This window comes from Anomaloglossus baeobatrachus, chromosome 8, assembly GCF_048569485.1.
Source record: "Anomaloglossus baeobatrachus isolate aAnoBae1 chromosome 8, aAnoBae1.hap1, whole genome shotgun sequence".
Taxonomy (NCBI): Eukaryota; Metazoa; Chordata; class Amphibia; order Anura; family Aromobatidae; genus Anomaloglossus; species Anomaloglossus baeobatrachus.
Window position 1 is genome coordinate 27212271 of NC_134360.1, and position 23304 is coordinate 27235574.

The 23304-nt window shown below is 46.2% G+C and overlaps 1 protein-coding gene across 1 annotated transcript in view; it reads left to right on the forward strand.

Moving 5' to 3' along the window:
* Positions 1-19830: 19830 nt before the first annotated feature.
* The window catches only part of LOC142249105 (monocarboxylate transporter 2-like), a 65876-nt gene continuing 62402 nt past the window's right edge, over positions 19831-23304 (forward strand). Inside the window, exon 1 of the mRNA XM_075320698.1 lies at positions 19831-20047. Within this exon, the coding sequence (XP_075176813.1) occupies positions 19831-20047 (217 nt within the window). The remainder of the gene's footprint in view (positions 20048-23304) is intronic.

Below are 23304 nucleotides of genomic sequence, written 5' to 3' on the forward strand. Positions count from 1 at the left end.
TAATATATGGAGGACTATGGGGAGTGTATTATAATATATGGAGGACTATGGGAGTGTATTATAATATATGGAGGACTATGGGGAGTGTATTATAATATATGGAGGACTATGGGGAGTGTATTATAATATATGGAGGACTATGGGGAGTGTATTATAATATATGGAGGACTATGGGGAGTGTATTATAATATATGAAGGACTATGGGGAGTGTATTATAATATATGGAGGACTATGGGGAGTGTATTATAATATATGGAGGACTATGGGGAGTGTATTATAATATATGGAGGACTATGGGGAGTGTATTATAATATATGGAGGAGTATGGGGAGTGTATTATAATATATGGAGGACTATGGGGAGTGTATTATAATATATGGAGGAGTATGGGGAGTGTATTATAATATATGGAGGACTATGGGGAGTGTATTATAATATATGGAGGAGTATGGGGAGTGTATATGGAGGACTATGGGGGTTCATTGTAATATATGGAGGACTATGGGGAGTGTATTATAATATATGGAGGACTATGGGGAGTGTATTATAATATATGGAGGAGTATGGGGAGTGTATATGGAGGACTATGGGGGTTCATTGTAATATATGGAGGACTATGGGGAGTGTATTATAATATATGGAGGACTATGGGGAGTGTATTATAATATATGGAGGACTATGGGGAGTGTATTATAATATATGGAGGACTATGGGGAGTGTATTATAATATATGGAGGACTATGGGGAGTGTATTATAATATATGGAGGACTATGGGGAGTGTATTATAATATATGGAGGACTATGGGGAGTGTATTATAATATATGGAGGACTATGGGGAGTGTATTATAATATATGGAGGACTATGGGGGTTCATTGTAATATATGGAGAACTATGGGGAGTGTATTATAATATATGGAGGACTATGGGGAGTGTATTATAATATATGGAGGACTATGGGGAGTGTATTATAATATATGGAGGACTATGGGGAGTGTATTACAATATATGGAGGACTATGGGGGTTCATTGTAATATATGGAGGACTATGGGGAGTGTATTATAATATATGGAGGACTATGGGGAGTGTATTATAATATATGGAGGACTATGGGGAGTGTATTATAATATATGGAGGACTATGGGGAGTGTATTATAATATATGGAGGACTATGGGGAGTGTATTATAATATATGGAGGACTATGGGGAGTGTATTATAATATATGGAGGACTATGAGGAGTGTATTATAATATATGGAGGACTATGGGGGTTCATTGTAATATATGGAGAACTATGAGATGCATTATAATTTTGGATATTATATCGGTATATCGGAGTATGGGAAAGCTGGGTGCTGAGGGAAAGAGCCAATACAATACTATTTTATAGGATGATAATAATAGAAAATCATACATGTATTATCCAAGAGGTTCTGCAGCAGCGTGCGTCCTTTGTACACAGACGCCTCCTGGTCACCAGTGATTCCTATGTCCTCCTCTTTTAATTATGCAGCTCTGCTGATGTCTGCACCAATCACATAGCCCTAAAAAGCCCTTTTACAGCCTGCCCCCTCCTCTATTTAGGTGCCTGAGGAAGGAACAGGGGGGTCAGGTCTGTGCTGGCCATGCTCCTCCCTGCATCCTGCCTGTATACAGATAAGCCCTAGATTAAGAGACTTTTCACCACCAGATCTTATTTATCAGCAGCAGAGATCCACGTCACGCAGGTAAGTGACTGCAGGGGATGGGGAACTTTGCTCTGGAGGAACTTCTGCCCACGTGGAGCAGAGAAGAAAAGAGTCATCACTGCTCTCACTTCCTGCTCTGGGGGCTCGCAGCATGGTGGTGGCACTGGGCTCATCACATGTGCACTGCCAGAAGAATACCTACTTGTGTCTATAAGTTGCTACAAGCTGAGGTTTCCATGTGGGATAAAACATAGGGTTGTATGCAAACCTGCAGTCCCATGTAAAATTTATCATAACTCAAAAAAATCACAAATGGGTGGTATGCAATCCCACAGTCCCATGTATAATGTATCATTATAATAAAAAGGGTTGTATGTAAACCTGCAGTCCCATGTAAAATGTAACATCATAAACAAAGAGTGAAAAATGGGTTGTATGCAAACCTGCAATCCCATGTAAAATGTACCATCCTATCTCATAAAAATCACAAATGGGTTGTATGCAAACCTACAGTCCCATGTAAAATATACTATCATCATAACTAAAAAAAAATTCAAAAATGGGTTGTATGCAAACCTGCAGTCCCATGTAAAATGTATCCTCATAACTCGAAAAATGGGTTGTATGTAAACCTCCAGTTCCATGTAAAATGTTTCATCATAACTAGAAAAATGAGTTGTATGCAAACCTGCAATCCCATGTAAAATGTATCATCATAACAAAAAAAAATGAAAAATGGGTTGTATACAAATCTGCAGTCCCATGTAAAATGTACCATCCTATCTCATAAAAATCACAAATGGGTTTTGTATGCAAACCTACAGTCCCATGTAAAATATACTATTATAACTAAAAAAATTCAAAAATGGGTTGTATGCAAACCTGCAGCCAGCCCCATGTAAAATATACCCTCATAACTTAAAAAAAATCACAAATGGGTTGTATATAAACCTGCAGCCCTATGTAAAATGTACCCTCATAACTAAAATGAATCACAAATGGGTTGTATATAAACGTGCAGTCCCGTGTAAAATGTACCATCATAACAAAAACAAAATCACAAATGGGTTGTATGCATACCTGCAGTCCCATGTAAAATGTATCATCATAACTAAAAAAAATGAAAAATGGGTTGTATGCAAACTTGCAGTCCCATGTAAAATGTACCATCATATCTCATAAAAATCACAAATGGGTTGTATGCAAACTTGCAGTCCCATGTAAAATATACTATCATAACTAAAAAAAAAATCAAAAATGGGTTGTGTGCAAACCTGCAGCCCCATGTAAAATGTACCCTCATAGCTAAAAAGAATCACAAATGGGTTGTATATAAACCTGCAGTCCTGTGTAACATGTACCATCATAACAAAAAAAAATCACAAATGGGTTGTATGAAAACCTGCAGTCCCATGTAAAATGTATCATAACTCAAAAAAAATTGAAAAATGGGTTGTATGCACACCTGCAGTTCCATGTAAAATGTATCCTCATAACTAAAAAAAAAACAAAACACAAATTTGTTTGTATGTAAACCTGCAGTCCCATGTAAAATGTACCACCATAACTAAAAAAAAAAAAAAACACAAATGGGTTGTATACAAACCTGCAGTCCCATGTAAAATGTATCATAATAACTCCAAAAACTCACAAGTGGGTCAGTGTGGGAAGATAAAAGGACAGGTTCTGCTCTGCTGCATCTGGATTCTTGTGTCCATGTTTATTAAATACAATGTATCAGTTTTGTATTTATATTGCATGTGATACTTTTGTTTAGTTCTTTGTTAGAGGCACCAATTTAAATGAAGAATCGTGGAGAATTATGTGACAAGAGGGAGTTTTCCTCCTTGAGACGTGATGATAAGATTACATTCATTCATTCCTTGTGGTGTGTGTTATCAGTTTCTCAATATTACATTATGCAGCTGCTGCATGACTCTGTACGGTCCGGTTTAGGGCCAGTCTGTCATTTTAGGCTCAGTTCACACATCTAGTAATCATCTCTTAGAACGGATCCAGCAGAATTCCAAGTTCTGCAAACAGAACTTTTTTGTCCATTTTGAAAAAAATTGATTTCTGCAGGATACGGGGTTTTTTAAGGGTATGTTCACACACACCAGGTTTTTGCTGTGCAGCACAATCTGGCGCTTTTCTGAAAAACCGGATGCGGTGACAGCTGTCGCCGCATCCAGTTTTTCCCCCATAGACTTGCATTATCGCCGGATTGTGCCAGATTGCCTTGCGTTGCGTCCGGTTTTTGCCGCACACGGCATATTTAGCCGGTGCGGCGGCTGGATGAAACGTTGTATGCTGCGTTTTTTGCTGCGGCGAAAAAAACGCTTCGTGCCGGCGCAATGCGGCGCCATTTACAATACAAGCCTATGGATGCCGGATGCGGCGTCCTGCGGCAAAAAACTGCATCCGGATGCGGTTTTTTGACCTGCGCATGCTCAGTATCAAACCGGATCCAGCAAAAACTGGACGGGCCGCATGGAAAAACTTATGCAACGCATCCGTTTTTTTCGCCGCATCCGTTGCATAGGTTTTTGAGCCGGATTCTGCCTGACTGAAAAAAACTGATGTGTGAACTTAGCCTTACATTGAAGTCTATGGAGAATGGATCCGTTATCTGATCACAATTTATCTTCCATTTGAAAGTGATCCAGTAAGAAAAAAACAGATCCTTTACAAATGCAAGAAAAATGGATGACTAATTAGCAATCAGGTAATGGATCCGTTTTCCATAGACTCCAATGTTAAAAACTGGATGCTGCAAAAATCAAATTTTATGATGGACAAGAGAGTTCTGTTTGCAGAACTTTTTTGCCAACAGATCCGATGCAATGAATGATTACATGTGAGCTCAGACTTGGAAGATATATATATATATCTCTTCCAAGTCTTCCAGACACACACACACACACACACACACACACACACACACACACACACACACACACACACACACACACTACAGACCAAAAGTTTGGACACATCTTCTCATTCAGAGTTTTCTTTACAGTATTTTCATGACTCTGAAAATTGTAGCTTCACATTGAAGGCATCAAAACTATGAATTATCACATGTGGAATGAAATACTTAGCAAAAAAGTGTGAAACAACTGAAAATATGTCTTATATTCTAGGTTTGTCAAAGTAGCCACCTTTTGCTTTGATTACTGCTTTGCACACTCTTGGCATTCTCTTGATGAGCTTCAAGAGGTAGTCACCGGAAATGGTCTTCACTTCACAGGTGTGCCCTGTCAGGTTTAATAAGTGGGATTTCTTGCCTTATAAATGGGGTTGGGACCATCAGTTGTGTTGGGCAGACGTCTGGTGGATACACAGCTGATAGTCCTACTGAATAGACTGTTAGAATTTGTATTATGGCAAGAAAAAAGCAGCTAAGTAAAGAAAAACGAGTGGCCATCATTACTTTAAGAAATGAAGGTCGGTCAGTCCGAAAAATTGGGAAAACTTTGAAAGTGTCCCCAAGTGCAGTGGCAACAACCATCAAACACTACAAAGAAACTGGCTCACATGAGGACTGCCCCAGGAAAGGAAGACCAAGAGTCACCTCTGCTGTGGAGGATAAGTTTATCCGAGTCACCAGCTTCAGAAATCTCAGGTTAACAGCAGCTCAGATTAGAGACCAGGTCAATGCCACACAGAGTTCTAGCAGCAGACACATCTCTAGAACAACTGTTAGGGCTGCTTCTCACTTGCGAGTTTCTCGCAGTAGAGCAATGCGAGAAAATCTCGCATTGGAATGGGACACATGTTAGTGAATGATTCAGCTCGCATTTGCGATATTTTTTATTTTTTTTTTCTCAGTCCAAATCGGACTGAGAAAAAAATCGCCGCATGCTGCTTTTTTGCGAGTTTCTATTGCGAGTCTCTCCAATCCAAGTCTATGGGAGCGTGTAAATAATCGGATGTCACAGGATGACACCATCCTAGTGACATCCGATTTTCTAAATACATTTCTCGCATGTTTCCTAAAACACTGGAAACTAGTGATCTCTCACAATGTCTGTCAATCACTATTCTGTCAGTCGGTCTCTCCCTCTCGCTCTCTATTCTCTCTCTGTCGGTCCGTCACTATCTCTGTCCCTCTCTCACAGTCTATCGGTCATTTTCCCCCCCTCTCTCATACTCACCGTTCCCCGATCCCCGGCGCGGCGCTGCACGGCATTCACACTGCTCCGGTGGCTTTTACTATTTTGAAAAAGCCGGCCGCTCATTAAACAATCTCGTATTCCCTGCTTTCCCCGCCCACAGGTGCCTATGATTGGTTGCAGTGAGACACGCCCCCACGCTGAGTGACAGGTGTCTCACTGCACCCAATTACAGCAGCCGGTGGGCGTGTCTATACTGTGCAGTGAAATAAATAATTAAATAATTAAAAAAAAACGGCGTGCGGTCCCTCCCTATTTTAATATCAGCCAGATAAAGCCATACGGCTGAAGGCTGGTATTCTCAGGATGGGGAGCCCCACGTTATGGGGAGCCCCCCAGCCTAACAATATCAGTCAGCAGCCGCCCAGAATTGCCGCATACATTAGATGCGACAGTTCTGGAACTGTACCCGGCTCTTCCCGATTTGCCCTGGTGCGTTGGCAAATTGGGGTAATAAGGAGTTATTGGCAGCCCATAGCTGCCACTAAATCCTAGATTAATCATGTCAGGCGTCTCCCCGAGATAACTTCCATGAGTAATCTGTAAATTACAGTAAATAAACACACACACCCGAAAAAATCATTTATTAGAAATAAAAAACACTAACAAATTCCCTCATCATCACCAATTTAATAAGCCCCAAAAAGCCCTCCATGTCCGGCGTAATCCAGGATGTTCCAGCGTCGCATCCAGCTCTGCTGCATGGAGGTGATCGGAGCTGCAGAAGACACCGCCACTCCTGTCAGCTCCATGCAGCAAATGAGGTGAGTAGCGCGATCAGCTGAGCTGTCACTGAGGTTACCCGCGGCCACCGCTGGATCCAGTGACAGCAGGTAACCTCAGTGACAGCTCAGCTGATCGCGCTATTCCCTTCATTAGCTGCGTGGAGCTGACAGGAGCGGCGGTGTCTGCTGCTTTTCCGGTCACCTTCATGCAGCAGAGCTGGATGCGACGCTGGAGGTCCGTGGATTACGCCGGACATGGAGGGCTTTTTGGGTCTTATTAAATTGGTGAACCAGGGAATTTGTTTGTGTTTTTTATTTCTAATAAATGATTTTTTCAGGTGGGTGTTTATTTACTGTAACTTACAGATTACTCATGGAAGGTATCTCAGGGAGACGCCTGACATGATTAATCTAGGATCTAGTGGCAGCTATGGGCTGCCATTAATTCCTTATTACCCCGATTTGCCAACGCACCAGGGCAAATCGGGAAGAGCCGGGTACAGTTCCAGAACTGTCGCATATAATGTATGCGGCAATTCTGGGCGGCTGCTGGCTGATATTGTTAGGGTGGGGGGCTCCCCATAACGTGGGGCTCCACATCATGAGAATACCAGCCTTCAGCCGTATGGCTTTATCTGGCTGATATTAAAATTGGGGGGGACCGCACGCCGGTTTTTTTAATTATTTAATTATTTATTTCACTGCACAGTATAGACACGCCCACCGGCTGCTGTGATTGGGTGCAGTGAGACACCTGTCACTCAGCGTGGGGGCGTGTCTCACTGCAACCAATCATAGGCGCCGGTGGGCGGGGAAAGCAGGGAATATGAGATTGTTTAATAAGTGGCCGGCATATTCAAAAGAGGAAAAGCTGCCGGAGCAGTGTGAACGCCGTGCAGCGCCGGGGATCGGTGAGTATGAGAGAGGGCTGCTAACTTCAGTCACTCAGTGGATTAGCGGTCACTGGTGAGTCCCTCACAGGTGACCGCTAATCAGGACACGGCACAGACAGAGCCGCAGCATGACAATGAAGTCGGGTGAAGTTCACCCGAGTTCATTCTTTTTTTATCGTGCGGCTCTGTCTGTGTCTGCTGTCATCTGCCATTCAGCTCTGCTACATGGCTGTCTGTGTCTGCTGTCAGCGGCCATGTAGCAGAGCTGAATGGCAGATGACATAGTAAAAAATATGCATTACACACGCATTACACACGCTAGTAAAATCATTAATTTATTCAGAAAAGGCATCGCACTTGCGTTGCACTCGCACCTAACGTGAACTAAAATCAGCTGAGTTTTTTTCAGCCAACTCGGACCGATTTTACTCGCATAGATGTGTTTCCAGCCTTAAAAGGAGACTTTGGGCAGCAGGCCTTCATGGTAAAATAGCTGCTAAGAAAGCATGGAGGAGGAGGTGTGACGGCGTGGGGGGGCTTTGCTGGTGACACTGTTGGGGATTTATTCAAAATTGAAGGCATACAGAACCAGCATGGCTACCACAGCATCTAGCAGCGGCGTGCTACTCCATCCGGTTTGCGTTTAGTTGGACCATCATTTATTTTTCAACAGGACAATGACCCCAAACACACCTCCAGGCTGTGTAAGGGCTAGGAGAGTGATGGGGTGCTACGCCAGATGACCTGACCTCTACAGTCACCAGACCTGAACCCAATCGAGATGGTTTGGGGTGAGCTGGACCACAGAGTGAAGGCAAAAGGGCCAACAAGTGCTAAACATCTCTGGGAACTCCTTCAAGACTGTTGGAAAACCATTTCCGGTGACTACCTCTTGAAGCCCATCAAGAGAATGCCAAGAGTGTGCAAAGCAGTAATCAAAGCAAAAGGGGGATACTTTGAAGAACCTAGAATATAAGACATATTTTCAGTTGTTTCACACTTTAAGTATTTCATTCCACATGTGGTAATTCATAGTTTTGATGCCTTCAATGTGAATCTACAATTGTCAGAGTCATGAAAATAAAGAAAACTCCTTGAATGAGAAGGTGTGTCCAAACTTTGCATCTGTACTGTGTGTGTGTGTGTGTGTGTATATATATATATATATGTATATATATATATATATATATATATATATATATATATATATATATATATATATATATATATATATATATATATATATATATATATATATATATCTATATCTCCGGCAAAAATTAAAAGACCACTGCAAAATTGTCAGTTTTTCTGATTCTTCTCTTTATATTTTTGAGTAAAATGTAAATTATTCTACTGACCACGTCTCCAAATTTCCAAGCAATAAATTTTGTATTTATTTTCTGAAAATGAGAAATGATCACAATAACAAAACAATGCATTGCTTTCATCACCTCAAATAATGCAAAGAAAAAAAGTTCATAATCATTTAGAAACAACAATACTAATAATGTTTTATCTCAGGAAGATTCAGAAATCAATATTTTGTAGAATAACCATGATTGTTAATCCCAGCTTTCATGCGTCTTGGCTGCTTTCCTCCAGTCTTCACACTGCTTTTGGGTGATCTTATGCCACTCCTGGTGCAAAAATGTAAGCAGTTATTTATTTTGTTGTTGGCTTGTGACTATCCATCTTCCTCTTGATTACATTCCAGAGGTTTTCAAAGGGGTTCAGGTCTGGAGATTGGGCTGGCCATGACAGGGTTTTGATGTGGTGGTCCTTCATTCACACATTGATTGACCTAGATGTGTGGCATGGCGCATTGTCCTGCTGGATAAACCAGTCCTCAGAGTTGGGGAACATTGCCTGAGCAGAAGGAAGCAACTGTTTTTCCAGGATAATCTTGTATGCGGCTTGATTCATACGTCCTTCGCAAAGTTTAATCTGCCCAATTTCTAGAGTACAGTAATCTCTGAGTCTAATTTTCCGCTTTGCCCAACACCTGGTCATCTAATGGTTAGACGGAGACCTGGAGAGGCGTACAAGCCACAGTGTCTTGCAGCCACTGTGAAATTTGGAGGATCAGTGATGATCTGGGGATGCTTCTGCAAGGCTGGAATTGGGCAGATTAAACTTTGCGATGGACGTATGAATCAAGCCACATACAAGGTTATCCTGGAAAAACAGTTGTTTCCTTCTGCTCAGGCAATGTTCCCCAACTCTGAGGACTGTTTTTTTCCAGCAGGACAATGCACCATGCAACACAGCTAGGTCAACCAATGTGTGGATGAAGGACCACCACATCAAAACCCTGTCATGGCCAGCCCAATCTCCAGACCTGAACCCCATTGAAAACCTCTGAAATGTAATCAAGAGGAAGATGGATATTGACAAGCCATCAAACAAAGAAGAACTGCTTACATTTTTGCACCAGGAGTGTTATAAGGTCACCCAAAAGCAGTGTGACAGACTGGTGGAAAGCAGCCAAGACGCATGAAAGCTGGGATTAAACATCATGGTTATTCCCCAAAATATTGATTTCTGAACTCCTCCTGAAATAAAACATTATTAGTATTGTTGTTTGTAAATGATTATGAACTTGTTTTCTTTGCATTATTTGAGGTGTGAAAGCAATGCATTGTTTTGTTATTGTGACCATTTCTCATTTACAGAAAATAAATTTATTGCTTGGAAATTCGGAGACGTGGTCAGTAGTTTATAGAATAGAAGAGCAATTTACATTTTACTCAAAAATATAAAGAGAAAAATCAGAAAATCTGACAATTTGGAAGTGGCCTCCTAATTTTTGGCCAGATGTGTATATGTATGTATGTATGTATGTATGTATGTATGTATGTATATATATATATATTTATAATATATATATATATATATATATATATATATAATGTGTGTGAGTATATGTGTGTGCATATATTATACATATACACACACACACATATATATATGTATATGTATATATATATATATATGTATGTATGTATATATATTATAATAATACATATACATATATATATATGTATGTATGTATGTATATATATTATAATAATACATATACAATATATATATATTGTTAGGGCCAGGTGGACGGGCAGACCCAGGAGGTGGATCCACTGGGCTGAACACCTCACTGAGGGCAAGGTGCCCGGTAGCCGGAGCACTAGCAGGACAGTCCGTTTAGAGGAGTGGAGTAAAGAAGTCCCTGGGACCACGGGGTCTCTGATGGTAGTCCGGGTGACGGAGCTCAGGTTCGGAGGCCGAGATGTCGTCAGGCAGAGTCCGGAACCAATGGAGCGAGAAGACTGGTCACCACAGGGATCGGAGATGGCAGGAGCTGACGGGATGGCAGGCCGTCACCGTTCGGGGTTCGGGTATCGTCAGGACCGGTTGGCGAGGCAGGATCGGCTCTACGAGAGAGATAGGTGAGTATATCACAGACACAAGGAGACCTGACTCCTAGCTTAGGAAACACGAAGAACAGGCCCCGCCCACTTGGAAAGGATCCCCCTATATACCCAGTACCTGATCCTTCAATATCCTGTTGGAGGACACTGGCCCTTTAAGAAAGGGTCAATGACCGCGCGCGCGCCCTAATGCACATGCGCGAGGCCCGGGTGCCAGAAGCCAGGGCAGGGAGCGGTGAACAGGAGGCAGGGGAGCCGGCCTGGAGCAGAGCTGCCGACGGGCGCCGGGAGCGGGGACCGAGCCGCCTGGGGAGCGCAGGTGATGGGGGCTGGAGGCTGTGGAGCGGGGGACGCCTGATAGAGGAGTCGGGGAGCGAGGCAGGTGAGCCGGGGAGCGTGGCAGGTGAGCCGGGGAGCGAGGCAGGGGAGCCGGGAAGCAAGGCAGGGGACCCGGGAAGCAAGGCAGGGGACCCGGGGAGCGTGACAGTACGCCCCCCTCCCCGCAACCGGGACAGGAAGGCACGTATCAGAGGAGTACCCACATTCTCCCGGGGTTCCCAGGACCTATCCTCAGGACCATACCCTGCCCAGTCCACCAGGAAGAACTGTCGGCCCCGTACGGTTTTCATGGCCGCGATATCCCTTACCGCATAGATGTCATCATCAGCAATAGGAGGAGGAGCAGAACTGGCAGCAGCGGAGAAGGGACCAAGGACAACCGGCTTGAGCAGGGAGACGTGGAAGGAGTTGGGTATCCTCATCGTGGCCGGGAGCTGCAGCTTGTAGGAGACCTCATTAATTTTGCTGATGACCTTAAATGGCCCGATGTAGCGAGGACCCAGCTTGTATGATGGCAGCTTCAATCGGACGTACTTGGAAGCAAGCCAGACCAGATCTCCTGGAGAGAAACACGGGGGATCCAGACGCCTCTTGTCTGCGTGTCTCTTCATCCGCAGGGAAGCACGTCCAAGGGACGTCTTGACAGAGTCCCAAATTGTAGAAAAGTCACGGACTACAGCATCAGCAGCAGGGACATCCGAGGAAGAGGATACAGGTAATGGGACGGAAGGCTGAAGACCGTAAACGACATGGAAGGGAGAGCTGGAGGAGGAGTCACTGACGTGGTGGTTATGGGAGAATTCAGCCCAAGGAAGAAGCGTGGACCAGACGTCGTGATGGGCGTTGACGTAGTGACGTAAGAAGGAGGTCAAGATCTGATTGACTCGTTCCACTTGGCCATTCGACTGAGGATGGTAGGCTGAAGAAAAGTCCAGAGTCACTCCCAGATGTTTGCAGAGAGCCCTCCAGAAGCGGGAGGTAAACTGAGTTCCTCTGTCGGACACAATGTGTGATGGAAAGCCATGCAACCGGAAGATGTGCTGTATGTAAGCGTCAGCGAGTTCCTGGGCAGAGGGCAGTCCAGCCATAGGGACGAAATGAGCCATTTTGGAGAACCGATCCACCACGACCCATATGACTGTGTGTCCGGAGGACAGGGGCAAGTCCGTAATAAAGTCCATTGCAATGTGTTGCCATGGAATGGAGGGTATAGGCAGAGGCAGAAGACGGCCATATGGCAGATGTTTGGGCGTCTTGTTCCTGGCACAAGAGGAGCAGGCTGAGACAAAAGAAGCGACGTCCGTGCGAAGGGATGGCCACCAGTAGTGACGTACAATCGTACTCCATGTTCTCTTCTGACCAGCATGACCGGCTATTTTCGAGGCATGGCCCCAGTGCAACACTTTTTGCCTGTCAGTCTCAGAGACATAGGTCTTCCCAGGTGGTATCTGGGCCAGGGTGACAGGAGCTACCGGAATGATCTTACTAGGACAGATGATGGGCTGGGATGTCTCCTCCTCCTGCTCCATGGGCATGAATGACCTGGACAAGGCATCTGCTCTTACATTCTTGTCCGCGGGTCGAAAATGGAGCTGAAAATCGAACCTGGCAAAGAACAAGGACCACCTGGCCTGCCGTGGGTTCAGTCGCTGAGCGGACCGCAGGTATTCCAGGTTCTTGTGGTCCGTGTAAATGATCACGGGGTAAACTGCTCCCTCCAGAAGGTAGCGCCATTCCTCCAGAGCCAGTTTGACTGCCAATAGCTCTCGGTCACCGATGGTGTAGTTGCGTTCAGGCGCTGAGAAGCTCTTGGAGAAGAAACCGCAAGTAACCATCTTCCCGGAGGAGGACTTCTGCATGAGCACTGCTCCGGCTCCCGAGGAGGAGGCATCCACCTCCAAGGTAAACTGTCGGTTTAACTCAGGACGGTGGAGCACAGGGGAAGAAGCAAATGCCTGTTTCAGGGAGCCAAACGCGGCGTCGGCCGCAGGTGACCAGTCCTTTGGATTAGCCCCCTTCTTGGTCAAGGCGGAGAGAGGTGCCGTCAGAGCAGAGAAGTGAGGGATGAACTGACGGTAATAGTTTGCGAATCCCAGAAAGCGTTGGATTGCCTTCAGTCCAGAAGGAGGGGGCCAGTTGAGAATGGAAGAGACCTTCTCCGGGTCCATCTGCAGACCGGTATCGGAGATTACGTAACCCAGGAAGGGAAGAGAAGACTGCTCGAAGACACACTTCTCGTACTTGGCGTACAGACGATTCTCCCTCAGTCTTCGTAGTACCAGCTGCACGTTCTCTCTGTGGGTCTGGAGGTCCGGAGAGAAGACCAGGATACCGTCAAGATACACCACCACACAGACGTAGAGAAGGTCCCGGAACACGTCGTTCACCAATTCCTGAAACACTGCTAGTGCGTTACAGAGGCCGAAGGGCATCACACAGTATTCATAGTGCCCATCGCGAGTATTGAATGCGGTCTTCCATTCGTCCCCAGAGCGGATGCGGACCAGGTTGTAGGCACCCCGAAGATCCAACTTGGTAAACACACGAGCTCCTCTAAGCCGATCAAACAATTCGGGGATGAGCGGCAGGGGGTATTTATTTTTCACGGTGATTTGGTTCAATCCCCGGTAGTCAATGCATGGGCGTAGATCGCCCTCTTTCTTCTTAACGAAGAAGAAGCCTGCTCCAGCAGGAGAGGAGGACCTCCGAATGAATCCCCTTGCTAGGTTCTCCGTGATGTAGGCAGACATGGCCCTAGTTTCAGCAGGAGACAGCGGATATATCCGTCCTCGAGGTGGTGTAGTTCCCGGGAGTAGGTCGATGGCACAGTCATAAGGACGATGTGGCGGAAGTACCTCTGATTCCTTTTTATCAAAGACGTCCGCGAAGGACCAATAGGCCGAGGGCAGTCCCGGTAGGGACTCCGGAACCGGAGGTCGTCGGATGGGCTGTATAGTCTTCAGACAGTTCTCGTGGCAAGAGGAGCCCCATCGGGTGATTTCACCAGTACCCCAGCTGACTGACGGTTCGTGTGTCCGCAACCAGGGGAGTCCCAGCAGGATTTGATGGGACATGTGTGGGAGGACGTAGAGAGCGATGTTCTCGGTGTGCAGGGCACCGATACGTAGTTCCACCGGCTTGGTGATCCACGAGATGGTGTCAGAGAGGGGTCTCCCATCTACAGAGGCAATCACGAGGGGTTTGTCGAGTGGAGTAACAGGCACCTGGTACTTGTCCACCGTGGCCTGCTGGATGAAATTGCCTGCTGCCCCGGAATCGAGGTACGCCTCGGCCGTGAACCGCGTCTCTCCCGTTGTCACTTGAACAGTCCACGTAACCGGGTCTGAGAGAGTCCCAGCACCTAGGGTGGCCTCTCCTACCAACCCTAGGCTTTGGAGTTTCCCGGCCTCTCTGGACAGGAGCATAGCAGGTGTGTGCCCTCTCCGCAGTAGAAGCAGAGGCCCTTGGCGAGCCGTTCTGCTCGGCGTTGTTCGGACTGCCGCAAACGGTCGATCTGCATGGGCTCGTGGACAGAGACACCAGACGACGTTGACTGAAGTACGGCGGGCTTCTGTGGAGGAGAGGAATGCCGTATCGGACGTCTCTCACGGGACACCTCTTTGGATCGTTCCTGGAATCTGAGGTCCACGCGGGTGGCTAGTGCGATCAGGGCATCCAGGGTGGAAGGAACATCGCGGCCTGCCAGCTCGTCCTTAATACGGCTGGAGAGTCCTTCCCAGAAGGCGGCGGTGAGGGCTTCATTGTTCCACCCCAATTCTGAGGCCAAAGTGCGGAAGCGGATGGCATACTGCCCTACCGTCGTAGTGCCCTGATGTAGCCTGAGGAGTGATGAGGCGGATGCAGCGGCACGTCCAGGTTCGTCAAAGGTGTTTCTGAATGCCTGCAGGAAGTCCTGGATGTTGGTACTCACAGGGTCCTCCTTTTCCCACAAGGGGTTCATCCAGGCCAGTGCCTCACCCTCTAGATGTGACATCACAAACGCCACCTTGGCTTGGTCGGAGGCAAACAAGTGCGGAAGCAGCTTGAAATGAAGGGAGCACTGGTTTAGGAATCCCCTGCAGGTCTTGGGATCGCCGGCGTACCGGGGTGGTGAAGCCTAACGAAGTCTGGAAGCATCCGAGGAGGCTGCCACGGGAGCTGTGGCCGTGGATTGTACCGTGGAAACCTGAGATGCCAAGGATGTGGCCGTCGCTTGTAGCGTGTTCAGGCGGGTATCCACAGAAGACATGAAGTTCAGCATGCGGGTCTGGGTCTCGCGCTGGCGTGTGAGTTCCTGCTGCAAGGCCGCTAGTGCTTCGGCGGGATCCATGGCCTGTTCTTACTGTTAGGGCCAGGTGGACGGGCAGACCCAGGAGGTGGATCCACTGGGCTGAACACCTCACTGAGGGCAAGGTGCCCGGTAGCCGGAGCACTAGCAGGACAGTCCGTTTAGAGGAGTGGAGTAAAGAAGTCCCTGGGACCACGGGGTCTCTGATGGTAGTCCGGGTGACGGAGCTCAGGTTCGGAGGCCGAGATGTCGTCAGGCAGAGTCCGGAACCAATGGAGCGAGAAGATGGGTCACCACAGGGATCGGAGATGGCAGTAGCTGACGGGATGACGGGATGGCAGGCCGTCACCGTTCGGGGTTCGGGTATCGTCAGGACCGGTTGGCGAGGCAGGATCGGCTCTACAAGAGAGATAGGTGAGTATATCACAGACACAAGGAGACCTGACTCCTAGCTTAGGAAACACGAAGAACAGGCCCCGCCCACATGGAAAGGATCCCCCTATATACCCAATACCTGATCCTTCAATATCCTGTTGGAGGACACTGGCCCTTTAAGAAAGGGTCAATGACCGCGCGCGCGCCCTAATGCGCATGCGCGAGGCCCGGGTGCCAGAAGCCAGGGCAGGGAGCGGTGAACAGGAGGCAGGGGAGCCGGCCTGGAGCAGAGCTGCCGACGGGCGCCGGGAGCGGGGACCGAGCCGCCTGGGGAGCGCAGGTGATGGGGGCTGGAGGCTGTGGAGCGGGGGACGCCTGATAGAGGAGCCGGGGAGCGAGGCAGGTGAGCCGGGGAGCGAGGCAGGTGAGCCGGGGAGCGTGGCAGGTGAGCCGGGGAGCGTGGCAGGTGAGCCGGGGAGCGAGGCAGGGGAGCCGGGAAGCAAGGCAGGGGACCCGGGGAGCGTGACATATATATATATATATATATATATATATATATATATAATAATGTGTGTGTGTATATATATGCCATACATGTGTAAAACATGATGAAAAAGTGTTCCCCTTCTGAAAATTGGTCTCCACACGTTTCTCACCCTCTCTGAGGTCACGGCCATTACATCCAATCAATGAGCTCATTTCAGTTTTTCTTGTTTAATAAATTTGCAAACTTTGTACATTTCTGGGGGGTTTTCTGTCCAGATGGGGGATGGGGTGCAGAGTGTACATTAATGAGAAAAAAATTAACTTTTTGGAATTTAGCAAATGGCTGTAATGAAACAAAGAGTGTAAAATGTAAAAGAGTCTGAATACTTTCCGTAGCCACCCTATCAGAAGAGGTGTAGAAGAGCCTTGTTGAGAGCTACAGAAAAACCTGGAATCAGCAGGTACAATTATTTCACAAAAATAATAAAGTAATGCACTCACCTCCATGGCCTGTATGTACACTCCTGTATGTACGCTCCTGTATGCGCGCTCCTGTATGCACGCTCCGGTATGCACGCTCCTGTATGCACGCTTCTGTATGCACACTCCTGTATGCACGCTCCTGTATGTACACTCCTGTATTCACGCTCCTGTATGTACACTCCTGTATGTACGCTCCTGTATGCGCGCTCCTGTATGCACGCTCCTGTATGCACGCTCCTGTATGTACACTCCTGTATTCACGCTCCTGTATGTACACTCCTGTATGTACGCTCCTGTATGCGCGCTCCTGTATGCGCGCTCCTGTATGCACGCTCCGGTATGCACGCTCCTGTATGCACGCTTCTGTATGCACACTCCTGTATGCACGCTCCTGTATGCACGCTCACCACGCAGGACTCCACTGCTGAACAAAAAGCAGGTTCTAGAGCGTTTAAAGTTTGCTCAACAACATTTAGAGAAGCCTGTGAAATACTGCAGAATACAGTCTGGTCAGATGAGACCAAAACTGAACTCTTTGGATGGCATAATACACACCATGTTTGGAGGCCAAAAGACATCACCTCAAAACCACCAACAGTGAGGTGTTGAGGTGGGAACATCATGGTGTTGGGCTGTTTTTCAGCAGACGGCACTGGCAAACTTCATATCATTGAAGGAAGGATGAATGGACAATGTATAGGGACATTCCTGATAAACATCTGCTGCCATCTACCAGGATGATGAAGATGAAACGAGGGAGGACATTTCCGCCAGACAATGATCCCAAATACACATGGTTCCTCTGTTCTTCTGCTGTACCCGACTTGGATCACCCCATGTTAGATGGACCCCAATATGGGAAACCCTTTCAGGCACCGACACAATGAATCTCTCCATTGTTACAAGATTTGAGGCCCATTGTGAATGTTTTCGGATCTCTTTTGCCTAGCACTCGATATCGGACCGTCACACTACTTTGCATTCAGGTCTCGGTTTAATTACATCTGGCAGAACCTAATCGGTGTATAAATGGCTCCTTTGTGGATTGGAAACCGCCAGCGTCCCCGGAGTCCTGACTTATTATATTTGATTTAGGGGATTTATGAGGAACATGTGACGAGCGATCAGCATCTAATATGGTAAATTCAGCATGAACCCAGGTTGTCTTGTGGAGCGGAGGGAGATTCCAACTTCCCTGATTCACGTATGAAACAATCAGGGCGCATTTACGTTTAACCTCAGTGCACAAGAAACTGAACCTGCTCCATTATCCACTGGCTTACCCCAAAGTTATTTTCCCATCTTTGGATATATGCACAGATTAAGTATTTGCAGCAAATTTCCTGCTGCAAAAAAACAGTGATAGCAGGAAAAATGCATAAAATTTGCACTTTTTATGTGTTTTTTTTTCCTCTTCAGTCATTTGCATTGGTAAAAAACTATAGAATTGATATGGTGAGCTATACAATTAGATGCAGCCAGACAGCGTCCAGGGGCTTTCACCGGGATTCGAACCCATGACCTCTTGCATCCCAGATGAGAAGCCTACCACTAGACTAACGAGGAAATGTAGCAGACATCATGGACCATACAATTGGATGCAGCCACACAGAGTCCAGGGGCTTTCTCTGGGATTCAAACCCATGACCTCTTGCATCCCAAATGAGAAGCCTACCACTAGACCAACGAGCAAATGTTAAATTGTTAAAAATGTTAGAATTGACATGCTGCAGATTAGAAAAGAAAAAACTTTTGATGGTTCAGGGAACAAAATCAGCAGCATGTATATGAGAATTCAGAAATATAAACCCAATTTGCGAAAGGCAACAAGAGGTACAATAACTAAAGACTAATTATAAAATATAACTTAAAAACCGAAGACCTATATGCTTAAAAAACACACAACTTGCAAGGTGGTATATTTGATATTGCCTTAATCCCCTGATGAAGCCAGTCATGGCGAAACTTGTTGGGAAGGCTAGTAGCTGAAACTTATAAATAACCAGATGCAGGATAGGATTAAAATAAATATGAGGGGCGATGGGAAGTGGTATAGACAGTTATGGTCTGCAACCATACAATGAGACACTCTCTACCATAGATTAAATGGTTATAAATTCTAATCTAATCTATGGTAAAGAGTGTCTTACTGGAAAAAATCCAAGAAAAATCCAGCAATCCCAAAGGATAAACACTTCCTAGGCTTTATTTCACATTTTAAAATTCCATGGTTTACACTCCCTTAAAAGGGAAACAGATGACGCGTTTCAGATCCATTAGATCCTTGATGGATCCAAAACGCATCATCCGTTTCCTTTTTAATGGAGTGTAATCCATGGAATTTTAAAATGTGAAATAAAGCCTAGGAAGTTTTTATAGTTTTGGGTTGTTGGATTTTTTTTGGATTGCGTCTTCTGGTGACCAGCTGGACTCTAATCCATGCATCCTCTTCCCTATACCAGGAATTACAGTCGGTTGTGAAGTGGCTGATAAGTATTTTTCAGTGTCTCATTAGGCTGGAATTCAACTTGTATATGGCCACAGACCTTAATTGCTTATTTCACTTCCCATCCACTGTCATATTTCTTTTAATCCCATCCTGCATCTGCTTATTTAGAAGATTCAGCTACTAGCCTCACCAACATGTTTCGCCATGAATGGCTTCATCAGGGACTTGAGGCTATATCAAATATACTACCCATATAGATCTTTGGTTTTTACTTTAAATTATATTTTATAATTAGTCTTTAGTTTGGTGATCTATTGTTCTCTTGTTGCCTTTGGCAAACTGTGTGTTTATAGTTATTTAACCCTACGCTGACTGGGAAATGGATTTGAGGTTCTTTCTGTGTTTTGAGAATCCAGAAATCCACTTTGCTGCTACCATAAAACTTAGCATTCTTCTTTCTCTTTCAGATCTATAAGATCAGCATTCTGATTTCATAATGGCTCCAGCACCGGGAACAGACCTGGGGTACACCCCTCCTGATGGCGGCTGGGGATGGATTGTGGTCTTGGGGGCTTTTATATCTATGGGATTCTCCTACGCCTTTTCCAAAGCAATCACTGTTTTCTACAAAGAGATCCAGGAGTTTTTTGGAGCCTCTTATAGTGAAATCGCCTGGATATCCTCGTTACTGCTGGCGGTCATGTACGCGGGAGGTGAGTGACGGTCACATCAGTGGCCAAAATCGTAAATTATAGCGTTCGTGTGTATATACTGAGGTGAGCAACCAAGGTTGCATTGCTTCTGTCATGATTCCTCTGTGCAGAGAATCTTGCACACCTGAGATGCTCTGCTGTGCCTTCCTGAATTACGGAGACGGTAGTGACATTATTACTCTGTGCAGAGCATCTTGCATACAGGTAATGCTCTGCCGTGCCTTCCTGAACTACAGAGCCGGTAGTGATATTATTACTCTGTGCAGAGCATCTTGCACACAGGTGATGCTCTGCCGCGCCTTCCTGAATTACGGAGCCGGTAGTGACATTATTACTCTGTGCAGAGCATCTTGCACACCTGTGATGCTCTGCTGTGCCTTCCTGAATTACGGAGACGGTAGTGACATTATTACTCTGTGCAGAGCATCTTGCATACAGGTAATGCTCTGCCGTGCCTTCCTGAACTACAGAGCCGGTAGTGACATTATTACTCTGTGCAGAGCATCTTGCACACAGGTGATGCTCTGCCGCGCCTTCCTGAACTACAGAGCCGGTCGTGACATGTTTCATTTGTGCAGAGCATCTTGCATTTGGAGATGCTCTGTTGTGTTTCTTTGAACACTTGCTGGCAGGTTGACAGCACAGGATTCCATGAAGGTTCTGGGAGGTGCTGATTACTCAGATGTTCCACCTTCCTGGTAATTGCTCAGTTTCATTACTGAGCATTCTCTCCCAGAACCTTGCCAGTCATACTCTCTGGTTCTGCAGTTGTGCTCTTGGCTTGTATTTGTGCTCGTGTTCTGATCTAGGTTTTTTGAACCCCAAACCGTTGTTTGACTCCTCTCTGCCCGTTCCCTATTCTTGTCGTTTTCTCCTGGCTTCTGACCTCGGACCGTTACCTGACCACATACACTGTCTGCTCACTGGAACTAATATATATTCTCCTGGAATTCTGCCCCTTGGCTTGTGACTTGACTGCATTTCTTCTTACTCCCTGTGTCCTGTCATGTCCTCCTTTTTCCTTACCCCGGCTTGTCTTACTACCCTTCCGTCTACACTATTCGTAAGTAGTGAGTAGCATCACAGCTTCTTAAAGATAGCCAATATGCATAATATATGTTCATATCTTGTTTGGATAAACTGGGTGGTCTGTTTTAAAGGGGGGGGGGGTCTTTTGAGGTCTTTTTACCAGTTTGTGATCATATTGGTACTATATACAGTACCATGGGCTTGCAATCACTACAAAATATCCATATTTGATTGAAGGTATGCGCTAGTATTTGAGCCCCATTTTTGGAATGCACAAAAGGTTAATATCAAGGCAATTAGCATTTACCCCAACCGTTTTGTAGGCAAGTCCAGCTAAAAATGAGGATGTTGGCAACTATGCAAATGCCATTGTGATCAGTCTGATGTTAAAACATAGGAGAAAATGTATCGAAACCAGAGCAAAGGAAAGGTGATGCCCACAGCAAACAATAGGAATATTTCTTTTTAAAATATTTTGAAAATGGCAGCTGCTATGTGATTGGCTGTTGAAAAGTATGATGTGATTTAGTAAAAATTCTAGTGTGTGTGAACCCTAGTACCCTGCATTACAGAGAGGCCAGTTCTCAATCTGTTGGCCCTTCGGCCATCAATGCATCATGGGAGACGCCACTATTACAACACCTTGGATGTTGTGTCTTCATTATTTTTAAAGACTTTTCTTCTGGCAGATTTGTCACTTGTATTGTACCTTAAGGGCATGACATTGTGAAACATTCAAGTCGAGTTTAGTGCTAAAGAAAGACACTGATAAATGTCAAAACCAAATCTTAACGATGGTATGTATTGTAGAAATAGTAGCCCACACCTCTTTACCTAGAGGCTCTTAAAGGTAATCTGCCCTCTACACAGTATGTCCCCACAAAGCCCCCTACACAGTATGTCCCCACAAAGCCCCCCTACACAATATGTCCCCACAAAGCCCCCCCTACATAATGTGTCCCCACAAAGCCCCCCCCTACACAGTATGTTTCCATAAAACCCCTGTAGCATCGGTGTCGCTGCAGTGCCCTGCCTCTCCCCAGTAGGGACACCAACTCACTCACTGCCGCTGCCGGTCTGCGCCCTCCCTTGCTTACCCACGGTTGTCCATGTGCTCCTCTGCTGCCCCCTCCCAGGGCCGTTCATGCTGCACAGGTCCCTCGGGATTGCGCTTACAGCGTGCCTGCCTGCCCTCCTCTTAAAGGGTCAGTGTGTCATTTCCTGCCTATGGCTAAGGCCCCTTCATACATCCATGAAAAAAGACGCACGTGTGTTACGTCCGTTTTTCGGGTCCGTTTTCCGTTTTTGTGTCCGTTTTTATGGTCCGTGTGGCATCTGTGTGAACTGCGTATGCTAGCCGTGTGTCCGTGTGGAATGGCCATGTGTGCGTGTGAAACTTAACTGACGTGTGTGTGTGTGTTGTCCGTGTGAAATGTCTGTGTGTGATGTAAAATGTCGTTGATACATGCCGGCTGACAGCAGACAGAGTCGCGCGCTGAGAATGAACTTCATTGTCATACCGCGGCTCTGTCTGTGCCGCGTCCTGATTAGCGGTCACCCGTGACGGACTCACCGGTGACCGCTTATCACCAGAGTGACTGAATGGAGTACCCCTGTCTCATACTCACCGTTCCCCGATCACCGGCGCTGCACGGCTGTTCTCTAAACTCCGGCGGCTTTTCCTCTTTTGAAAAAGCTGCCGCTCATTAAACAATCTCCTATTCCCTGCTTTCCCCACCCACCGGCAAATATGATTGGTTGCAGTGAGACACGCCCACACGCTGAGTGACAGCTGTCTAACTGCAACCAATCACAGCAGCCGGTGGGCGTGTCACTATGGAGCAGAGAAATAAATAAATAATTAAAAAAAAGGCGTACGGTCCCCCCCAATTTTAATACCAGCCACATAAAGCCATACGGCTGAAGGCTGGTATTCTCAGGATGGGGAGCCCCACATTATGGGGAGCCCCCCAGCCTAACAATATCAGCCAGCAGCCGCCCAGAATTGCCGCATACATTAGATGCGACAGTTCTGGGACTGTACCCGGCTCTTCCCGATTTGCCCTGGTGCGTTGGCAAATCGGGGTAATAAGGAGTTATTGGCAGCCCATAGCTGCCACTAAATCCTAGATTAATCATGTCAGGCGTCTCCCCGAGATACTTACAGATTAGTCATGGAAGGTGACAGTAAATAAACACACACACACCCGAAAAAATCATTTATTAGA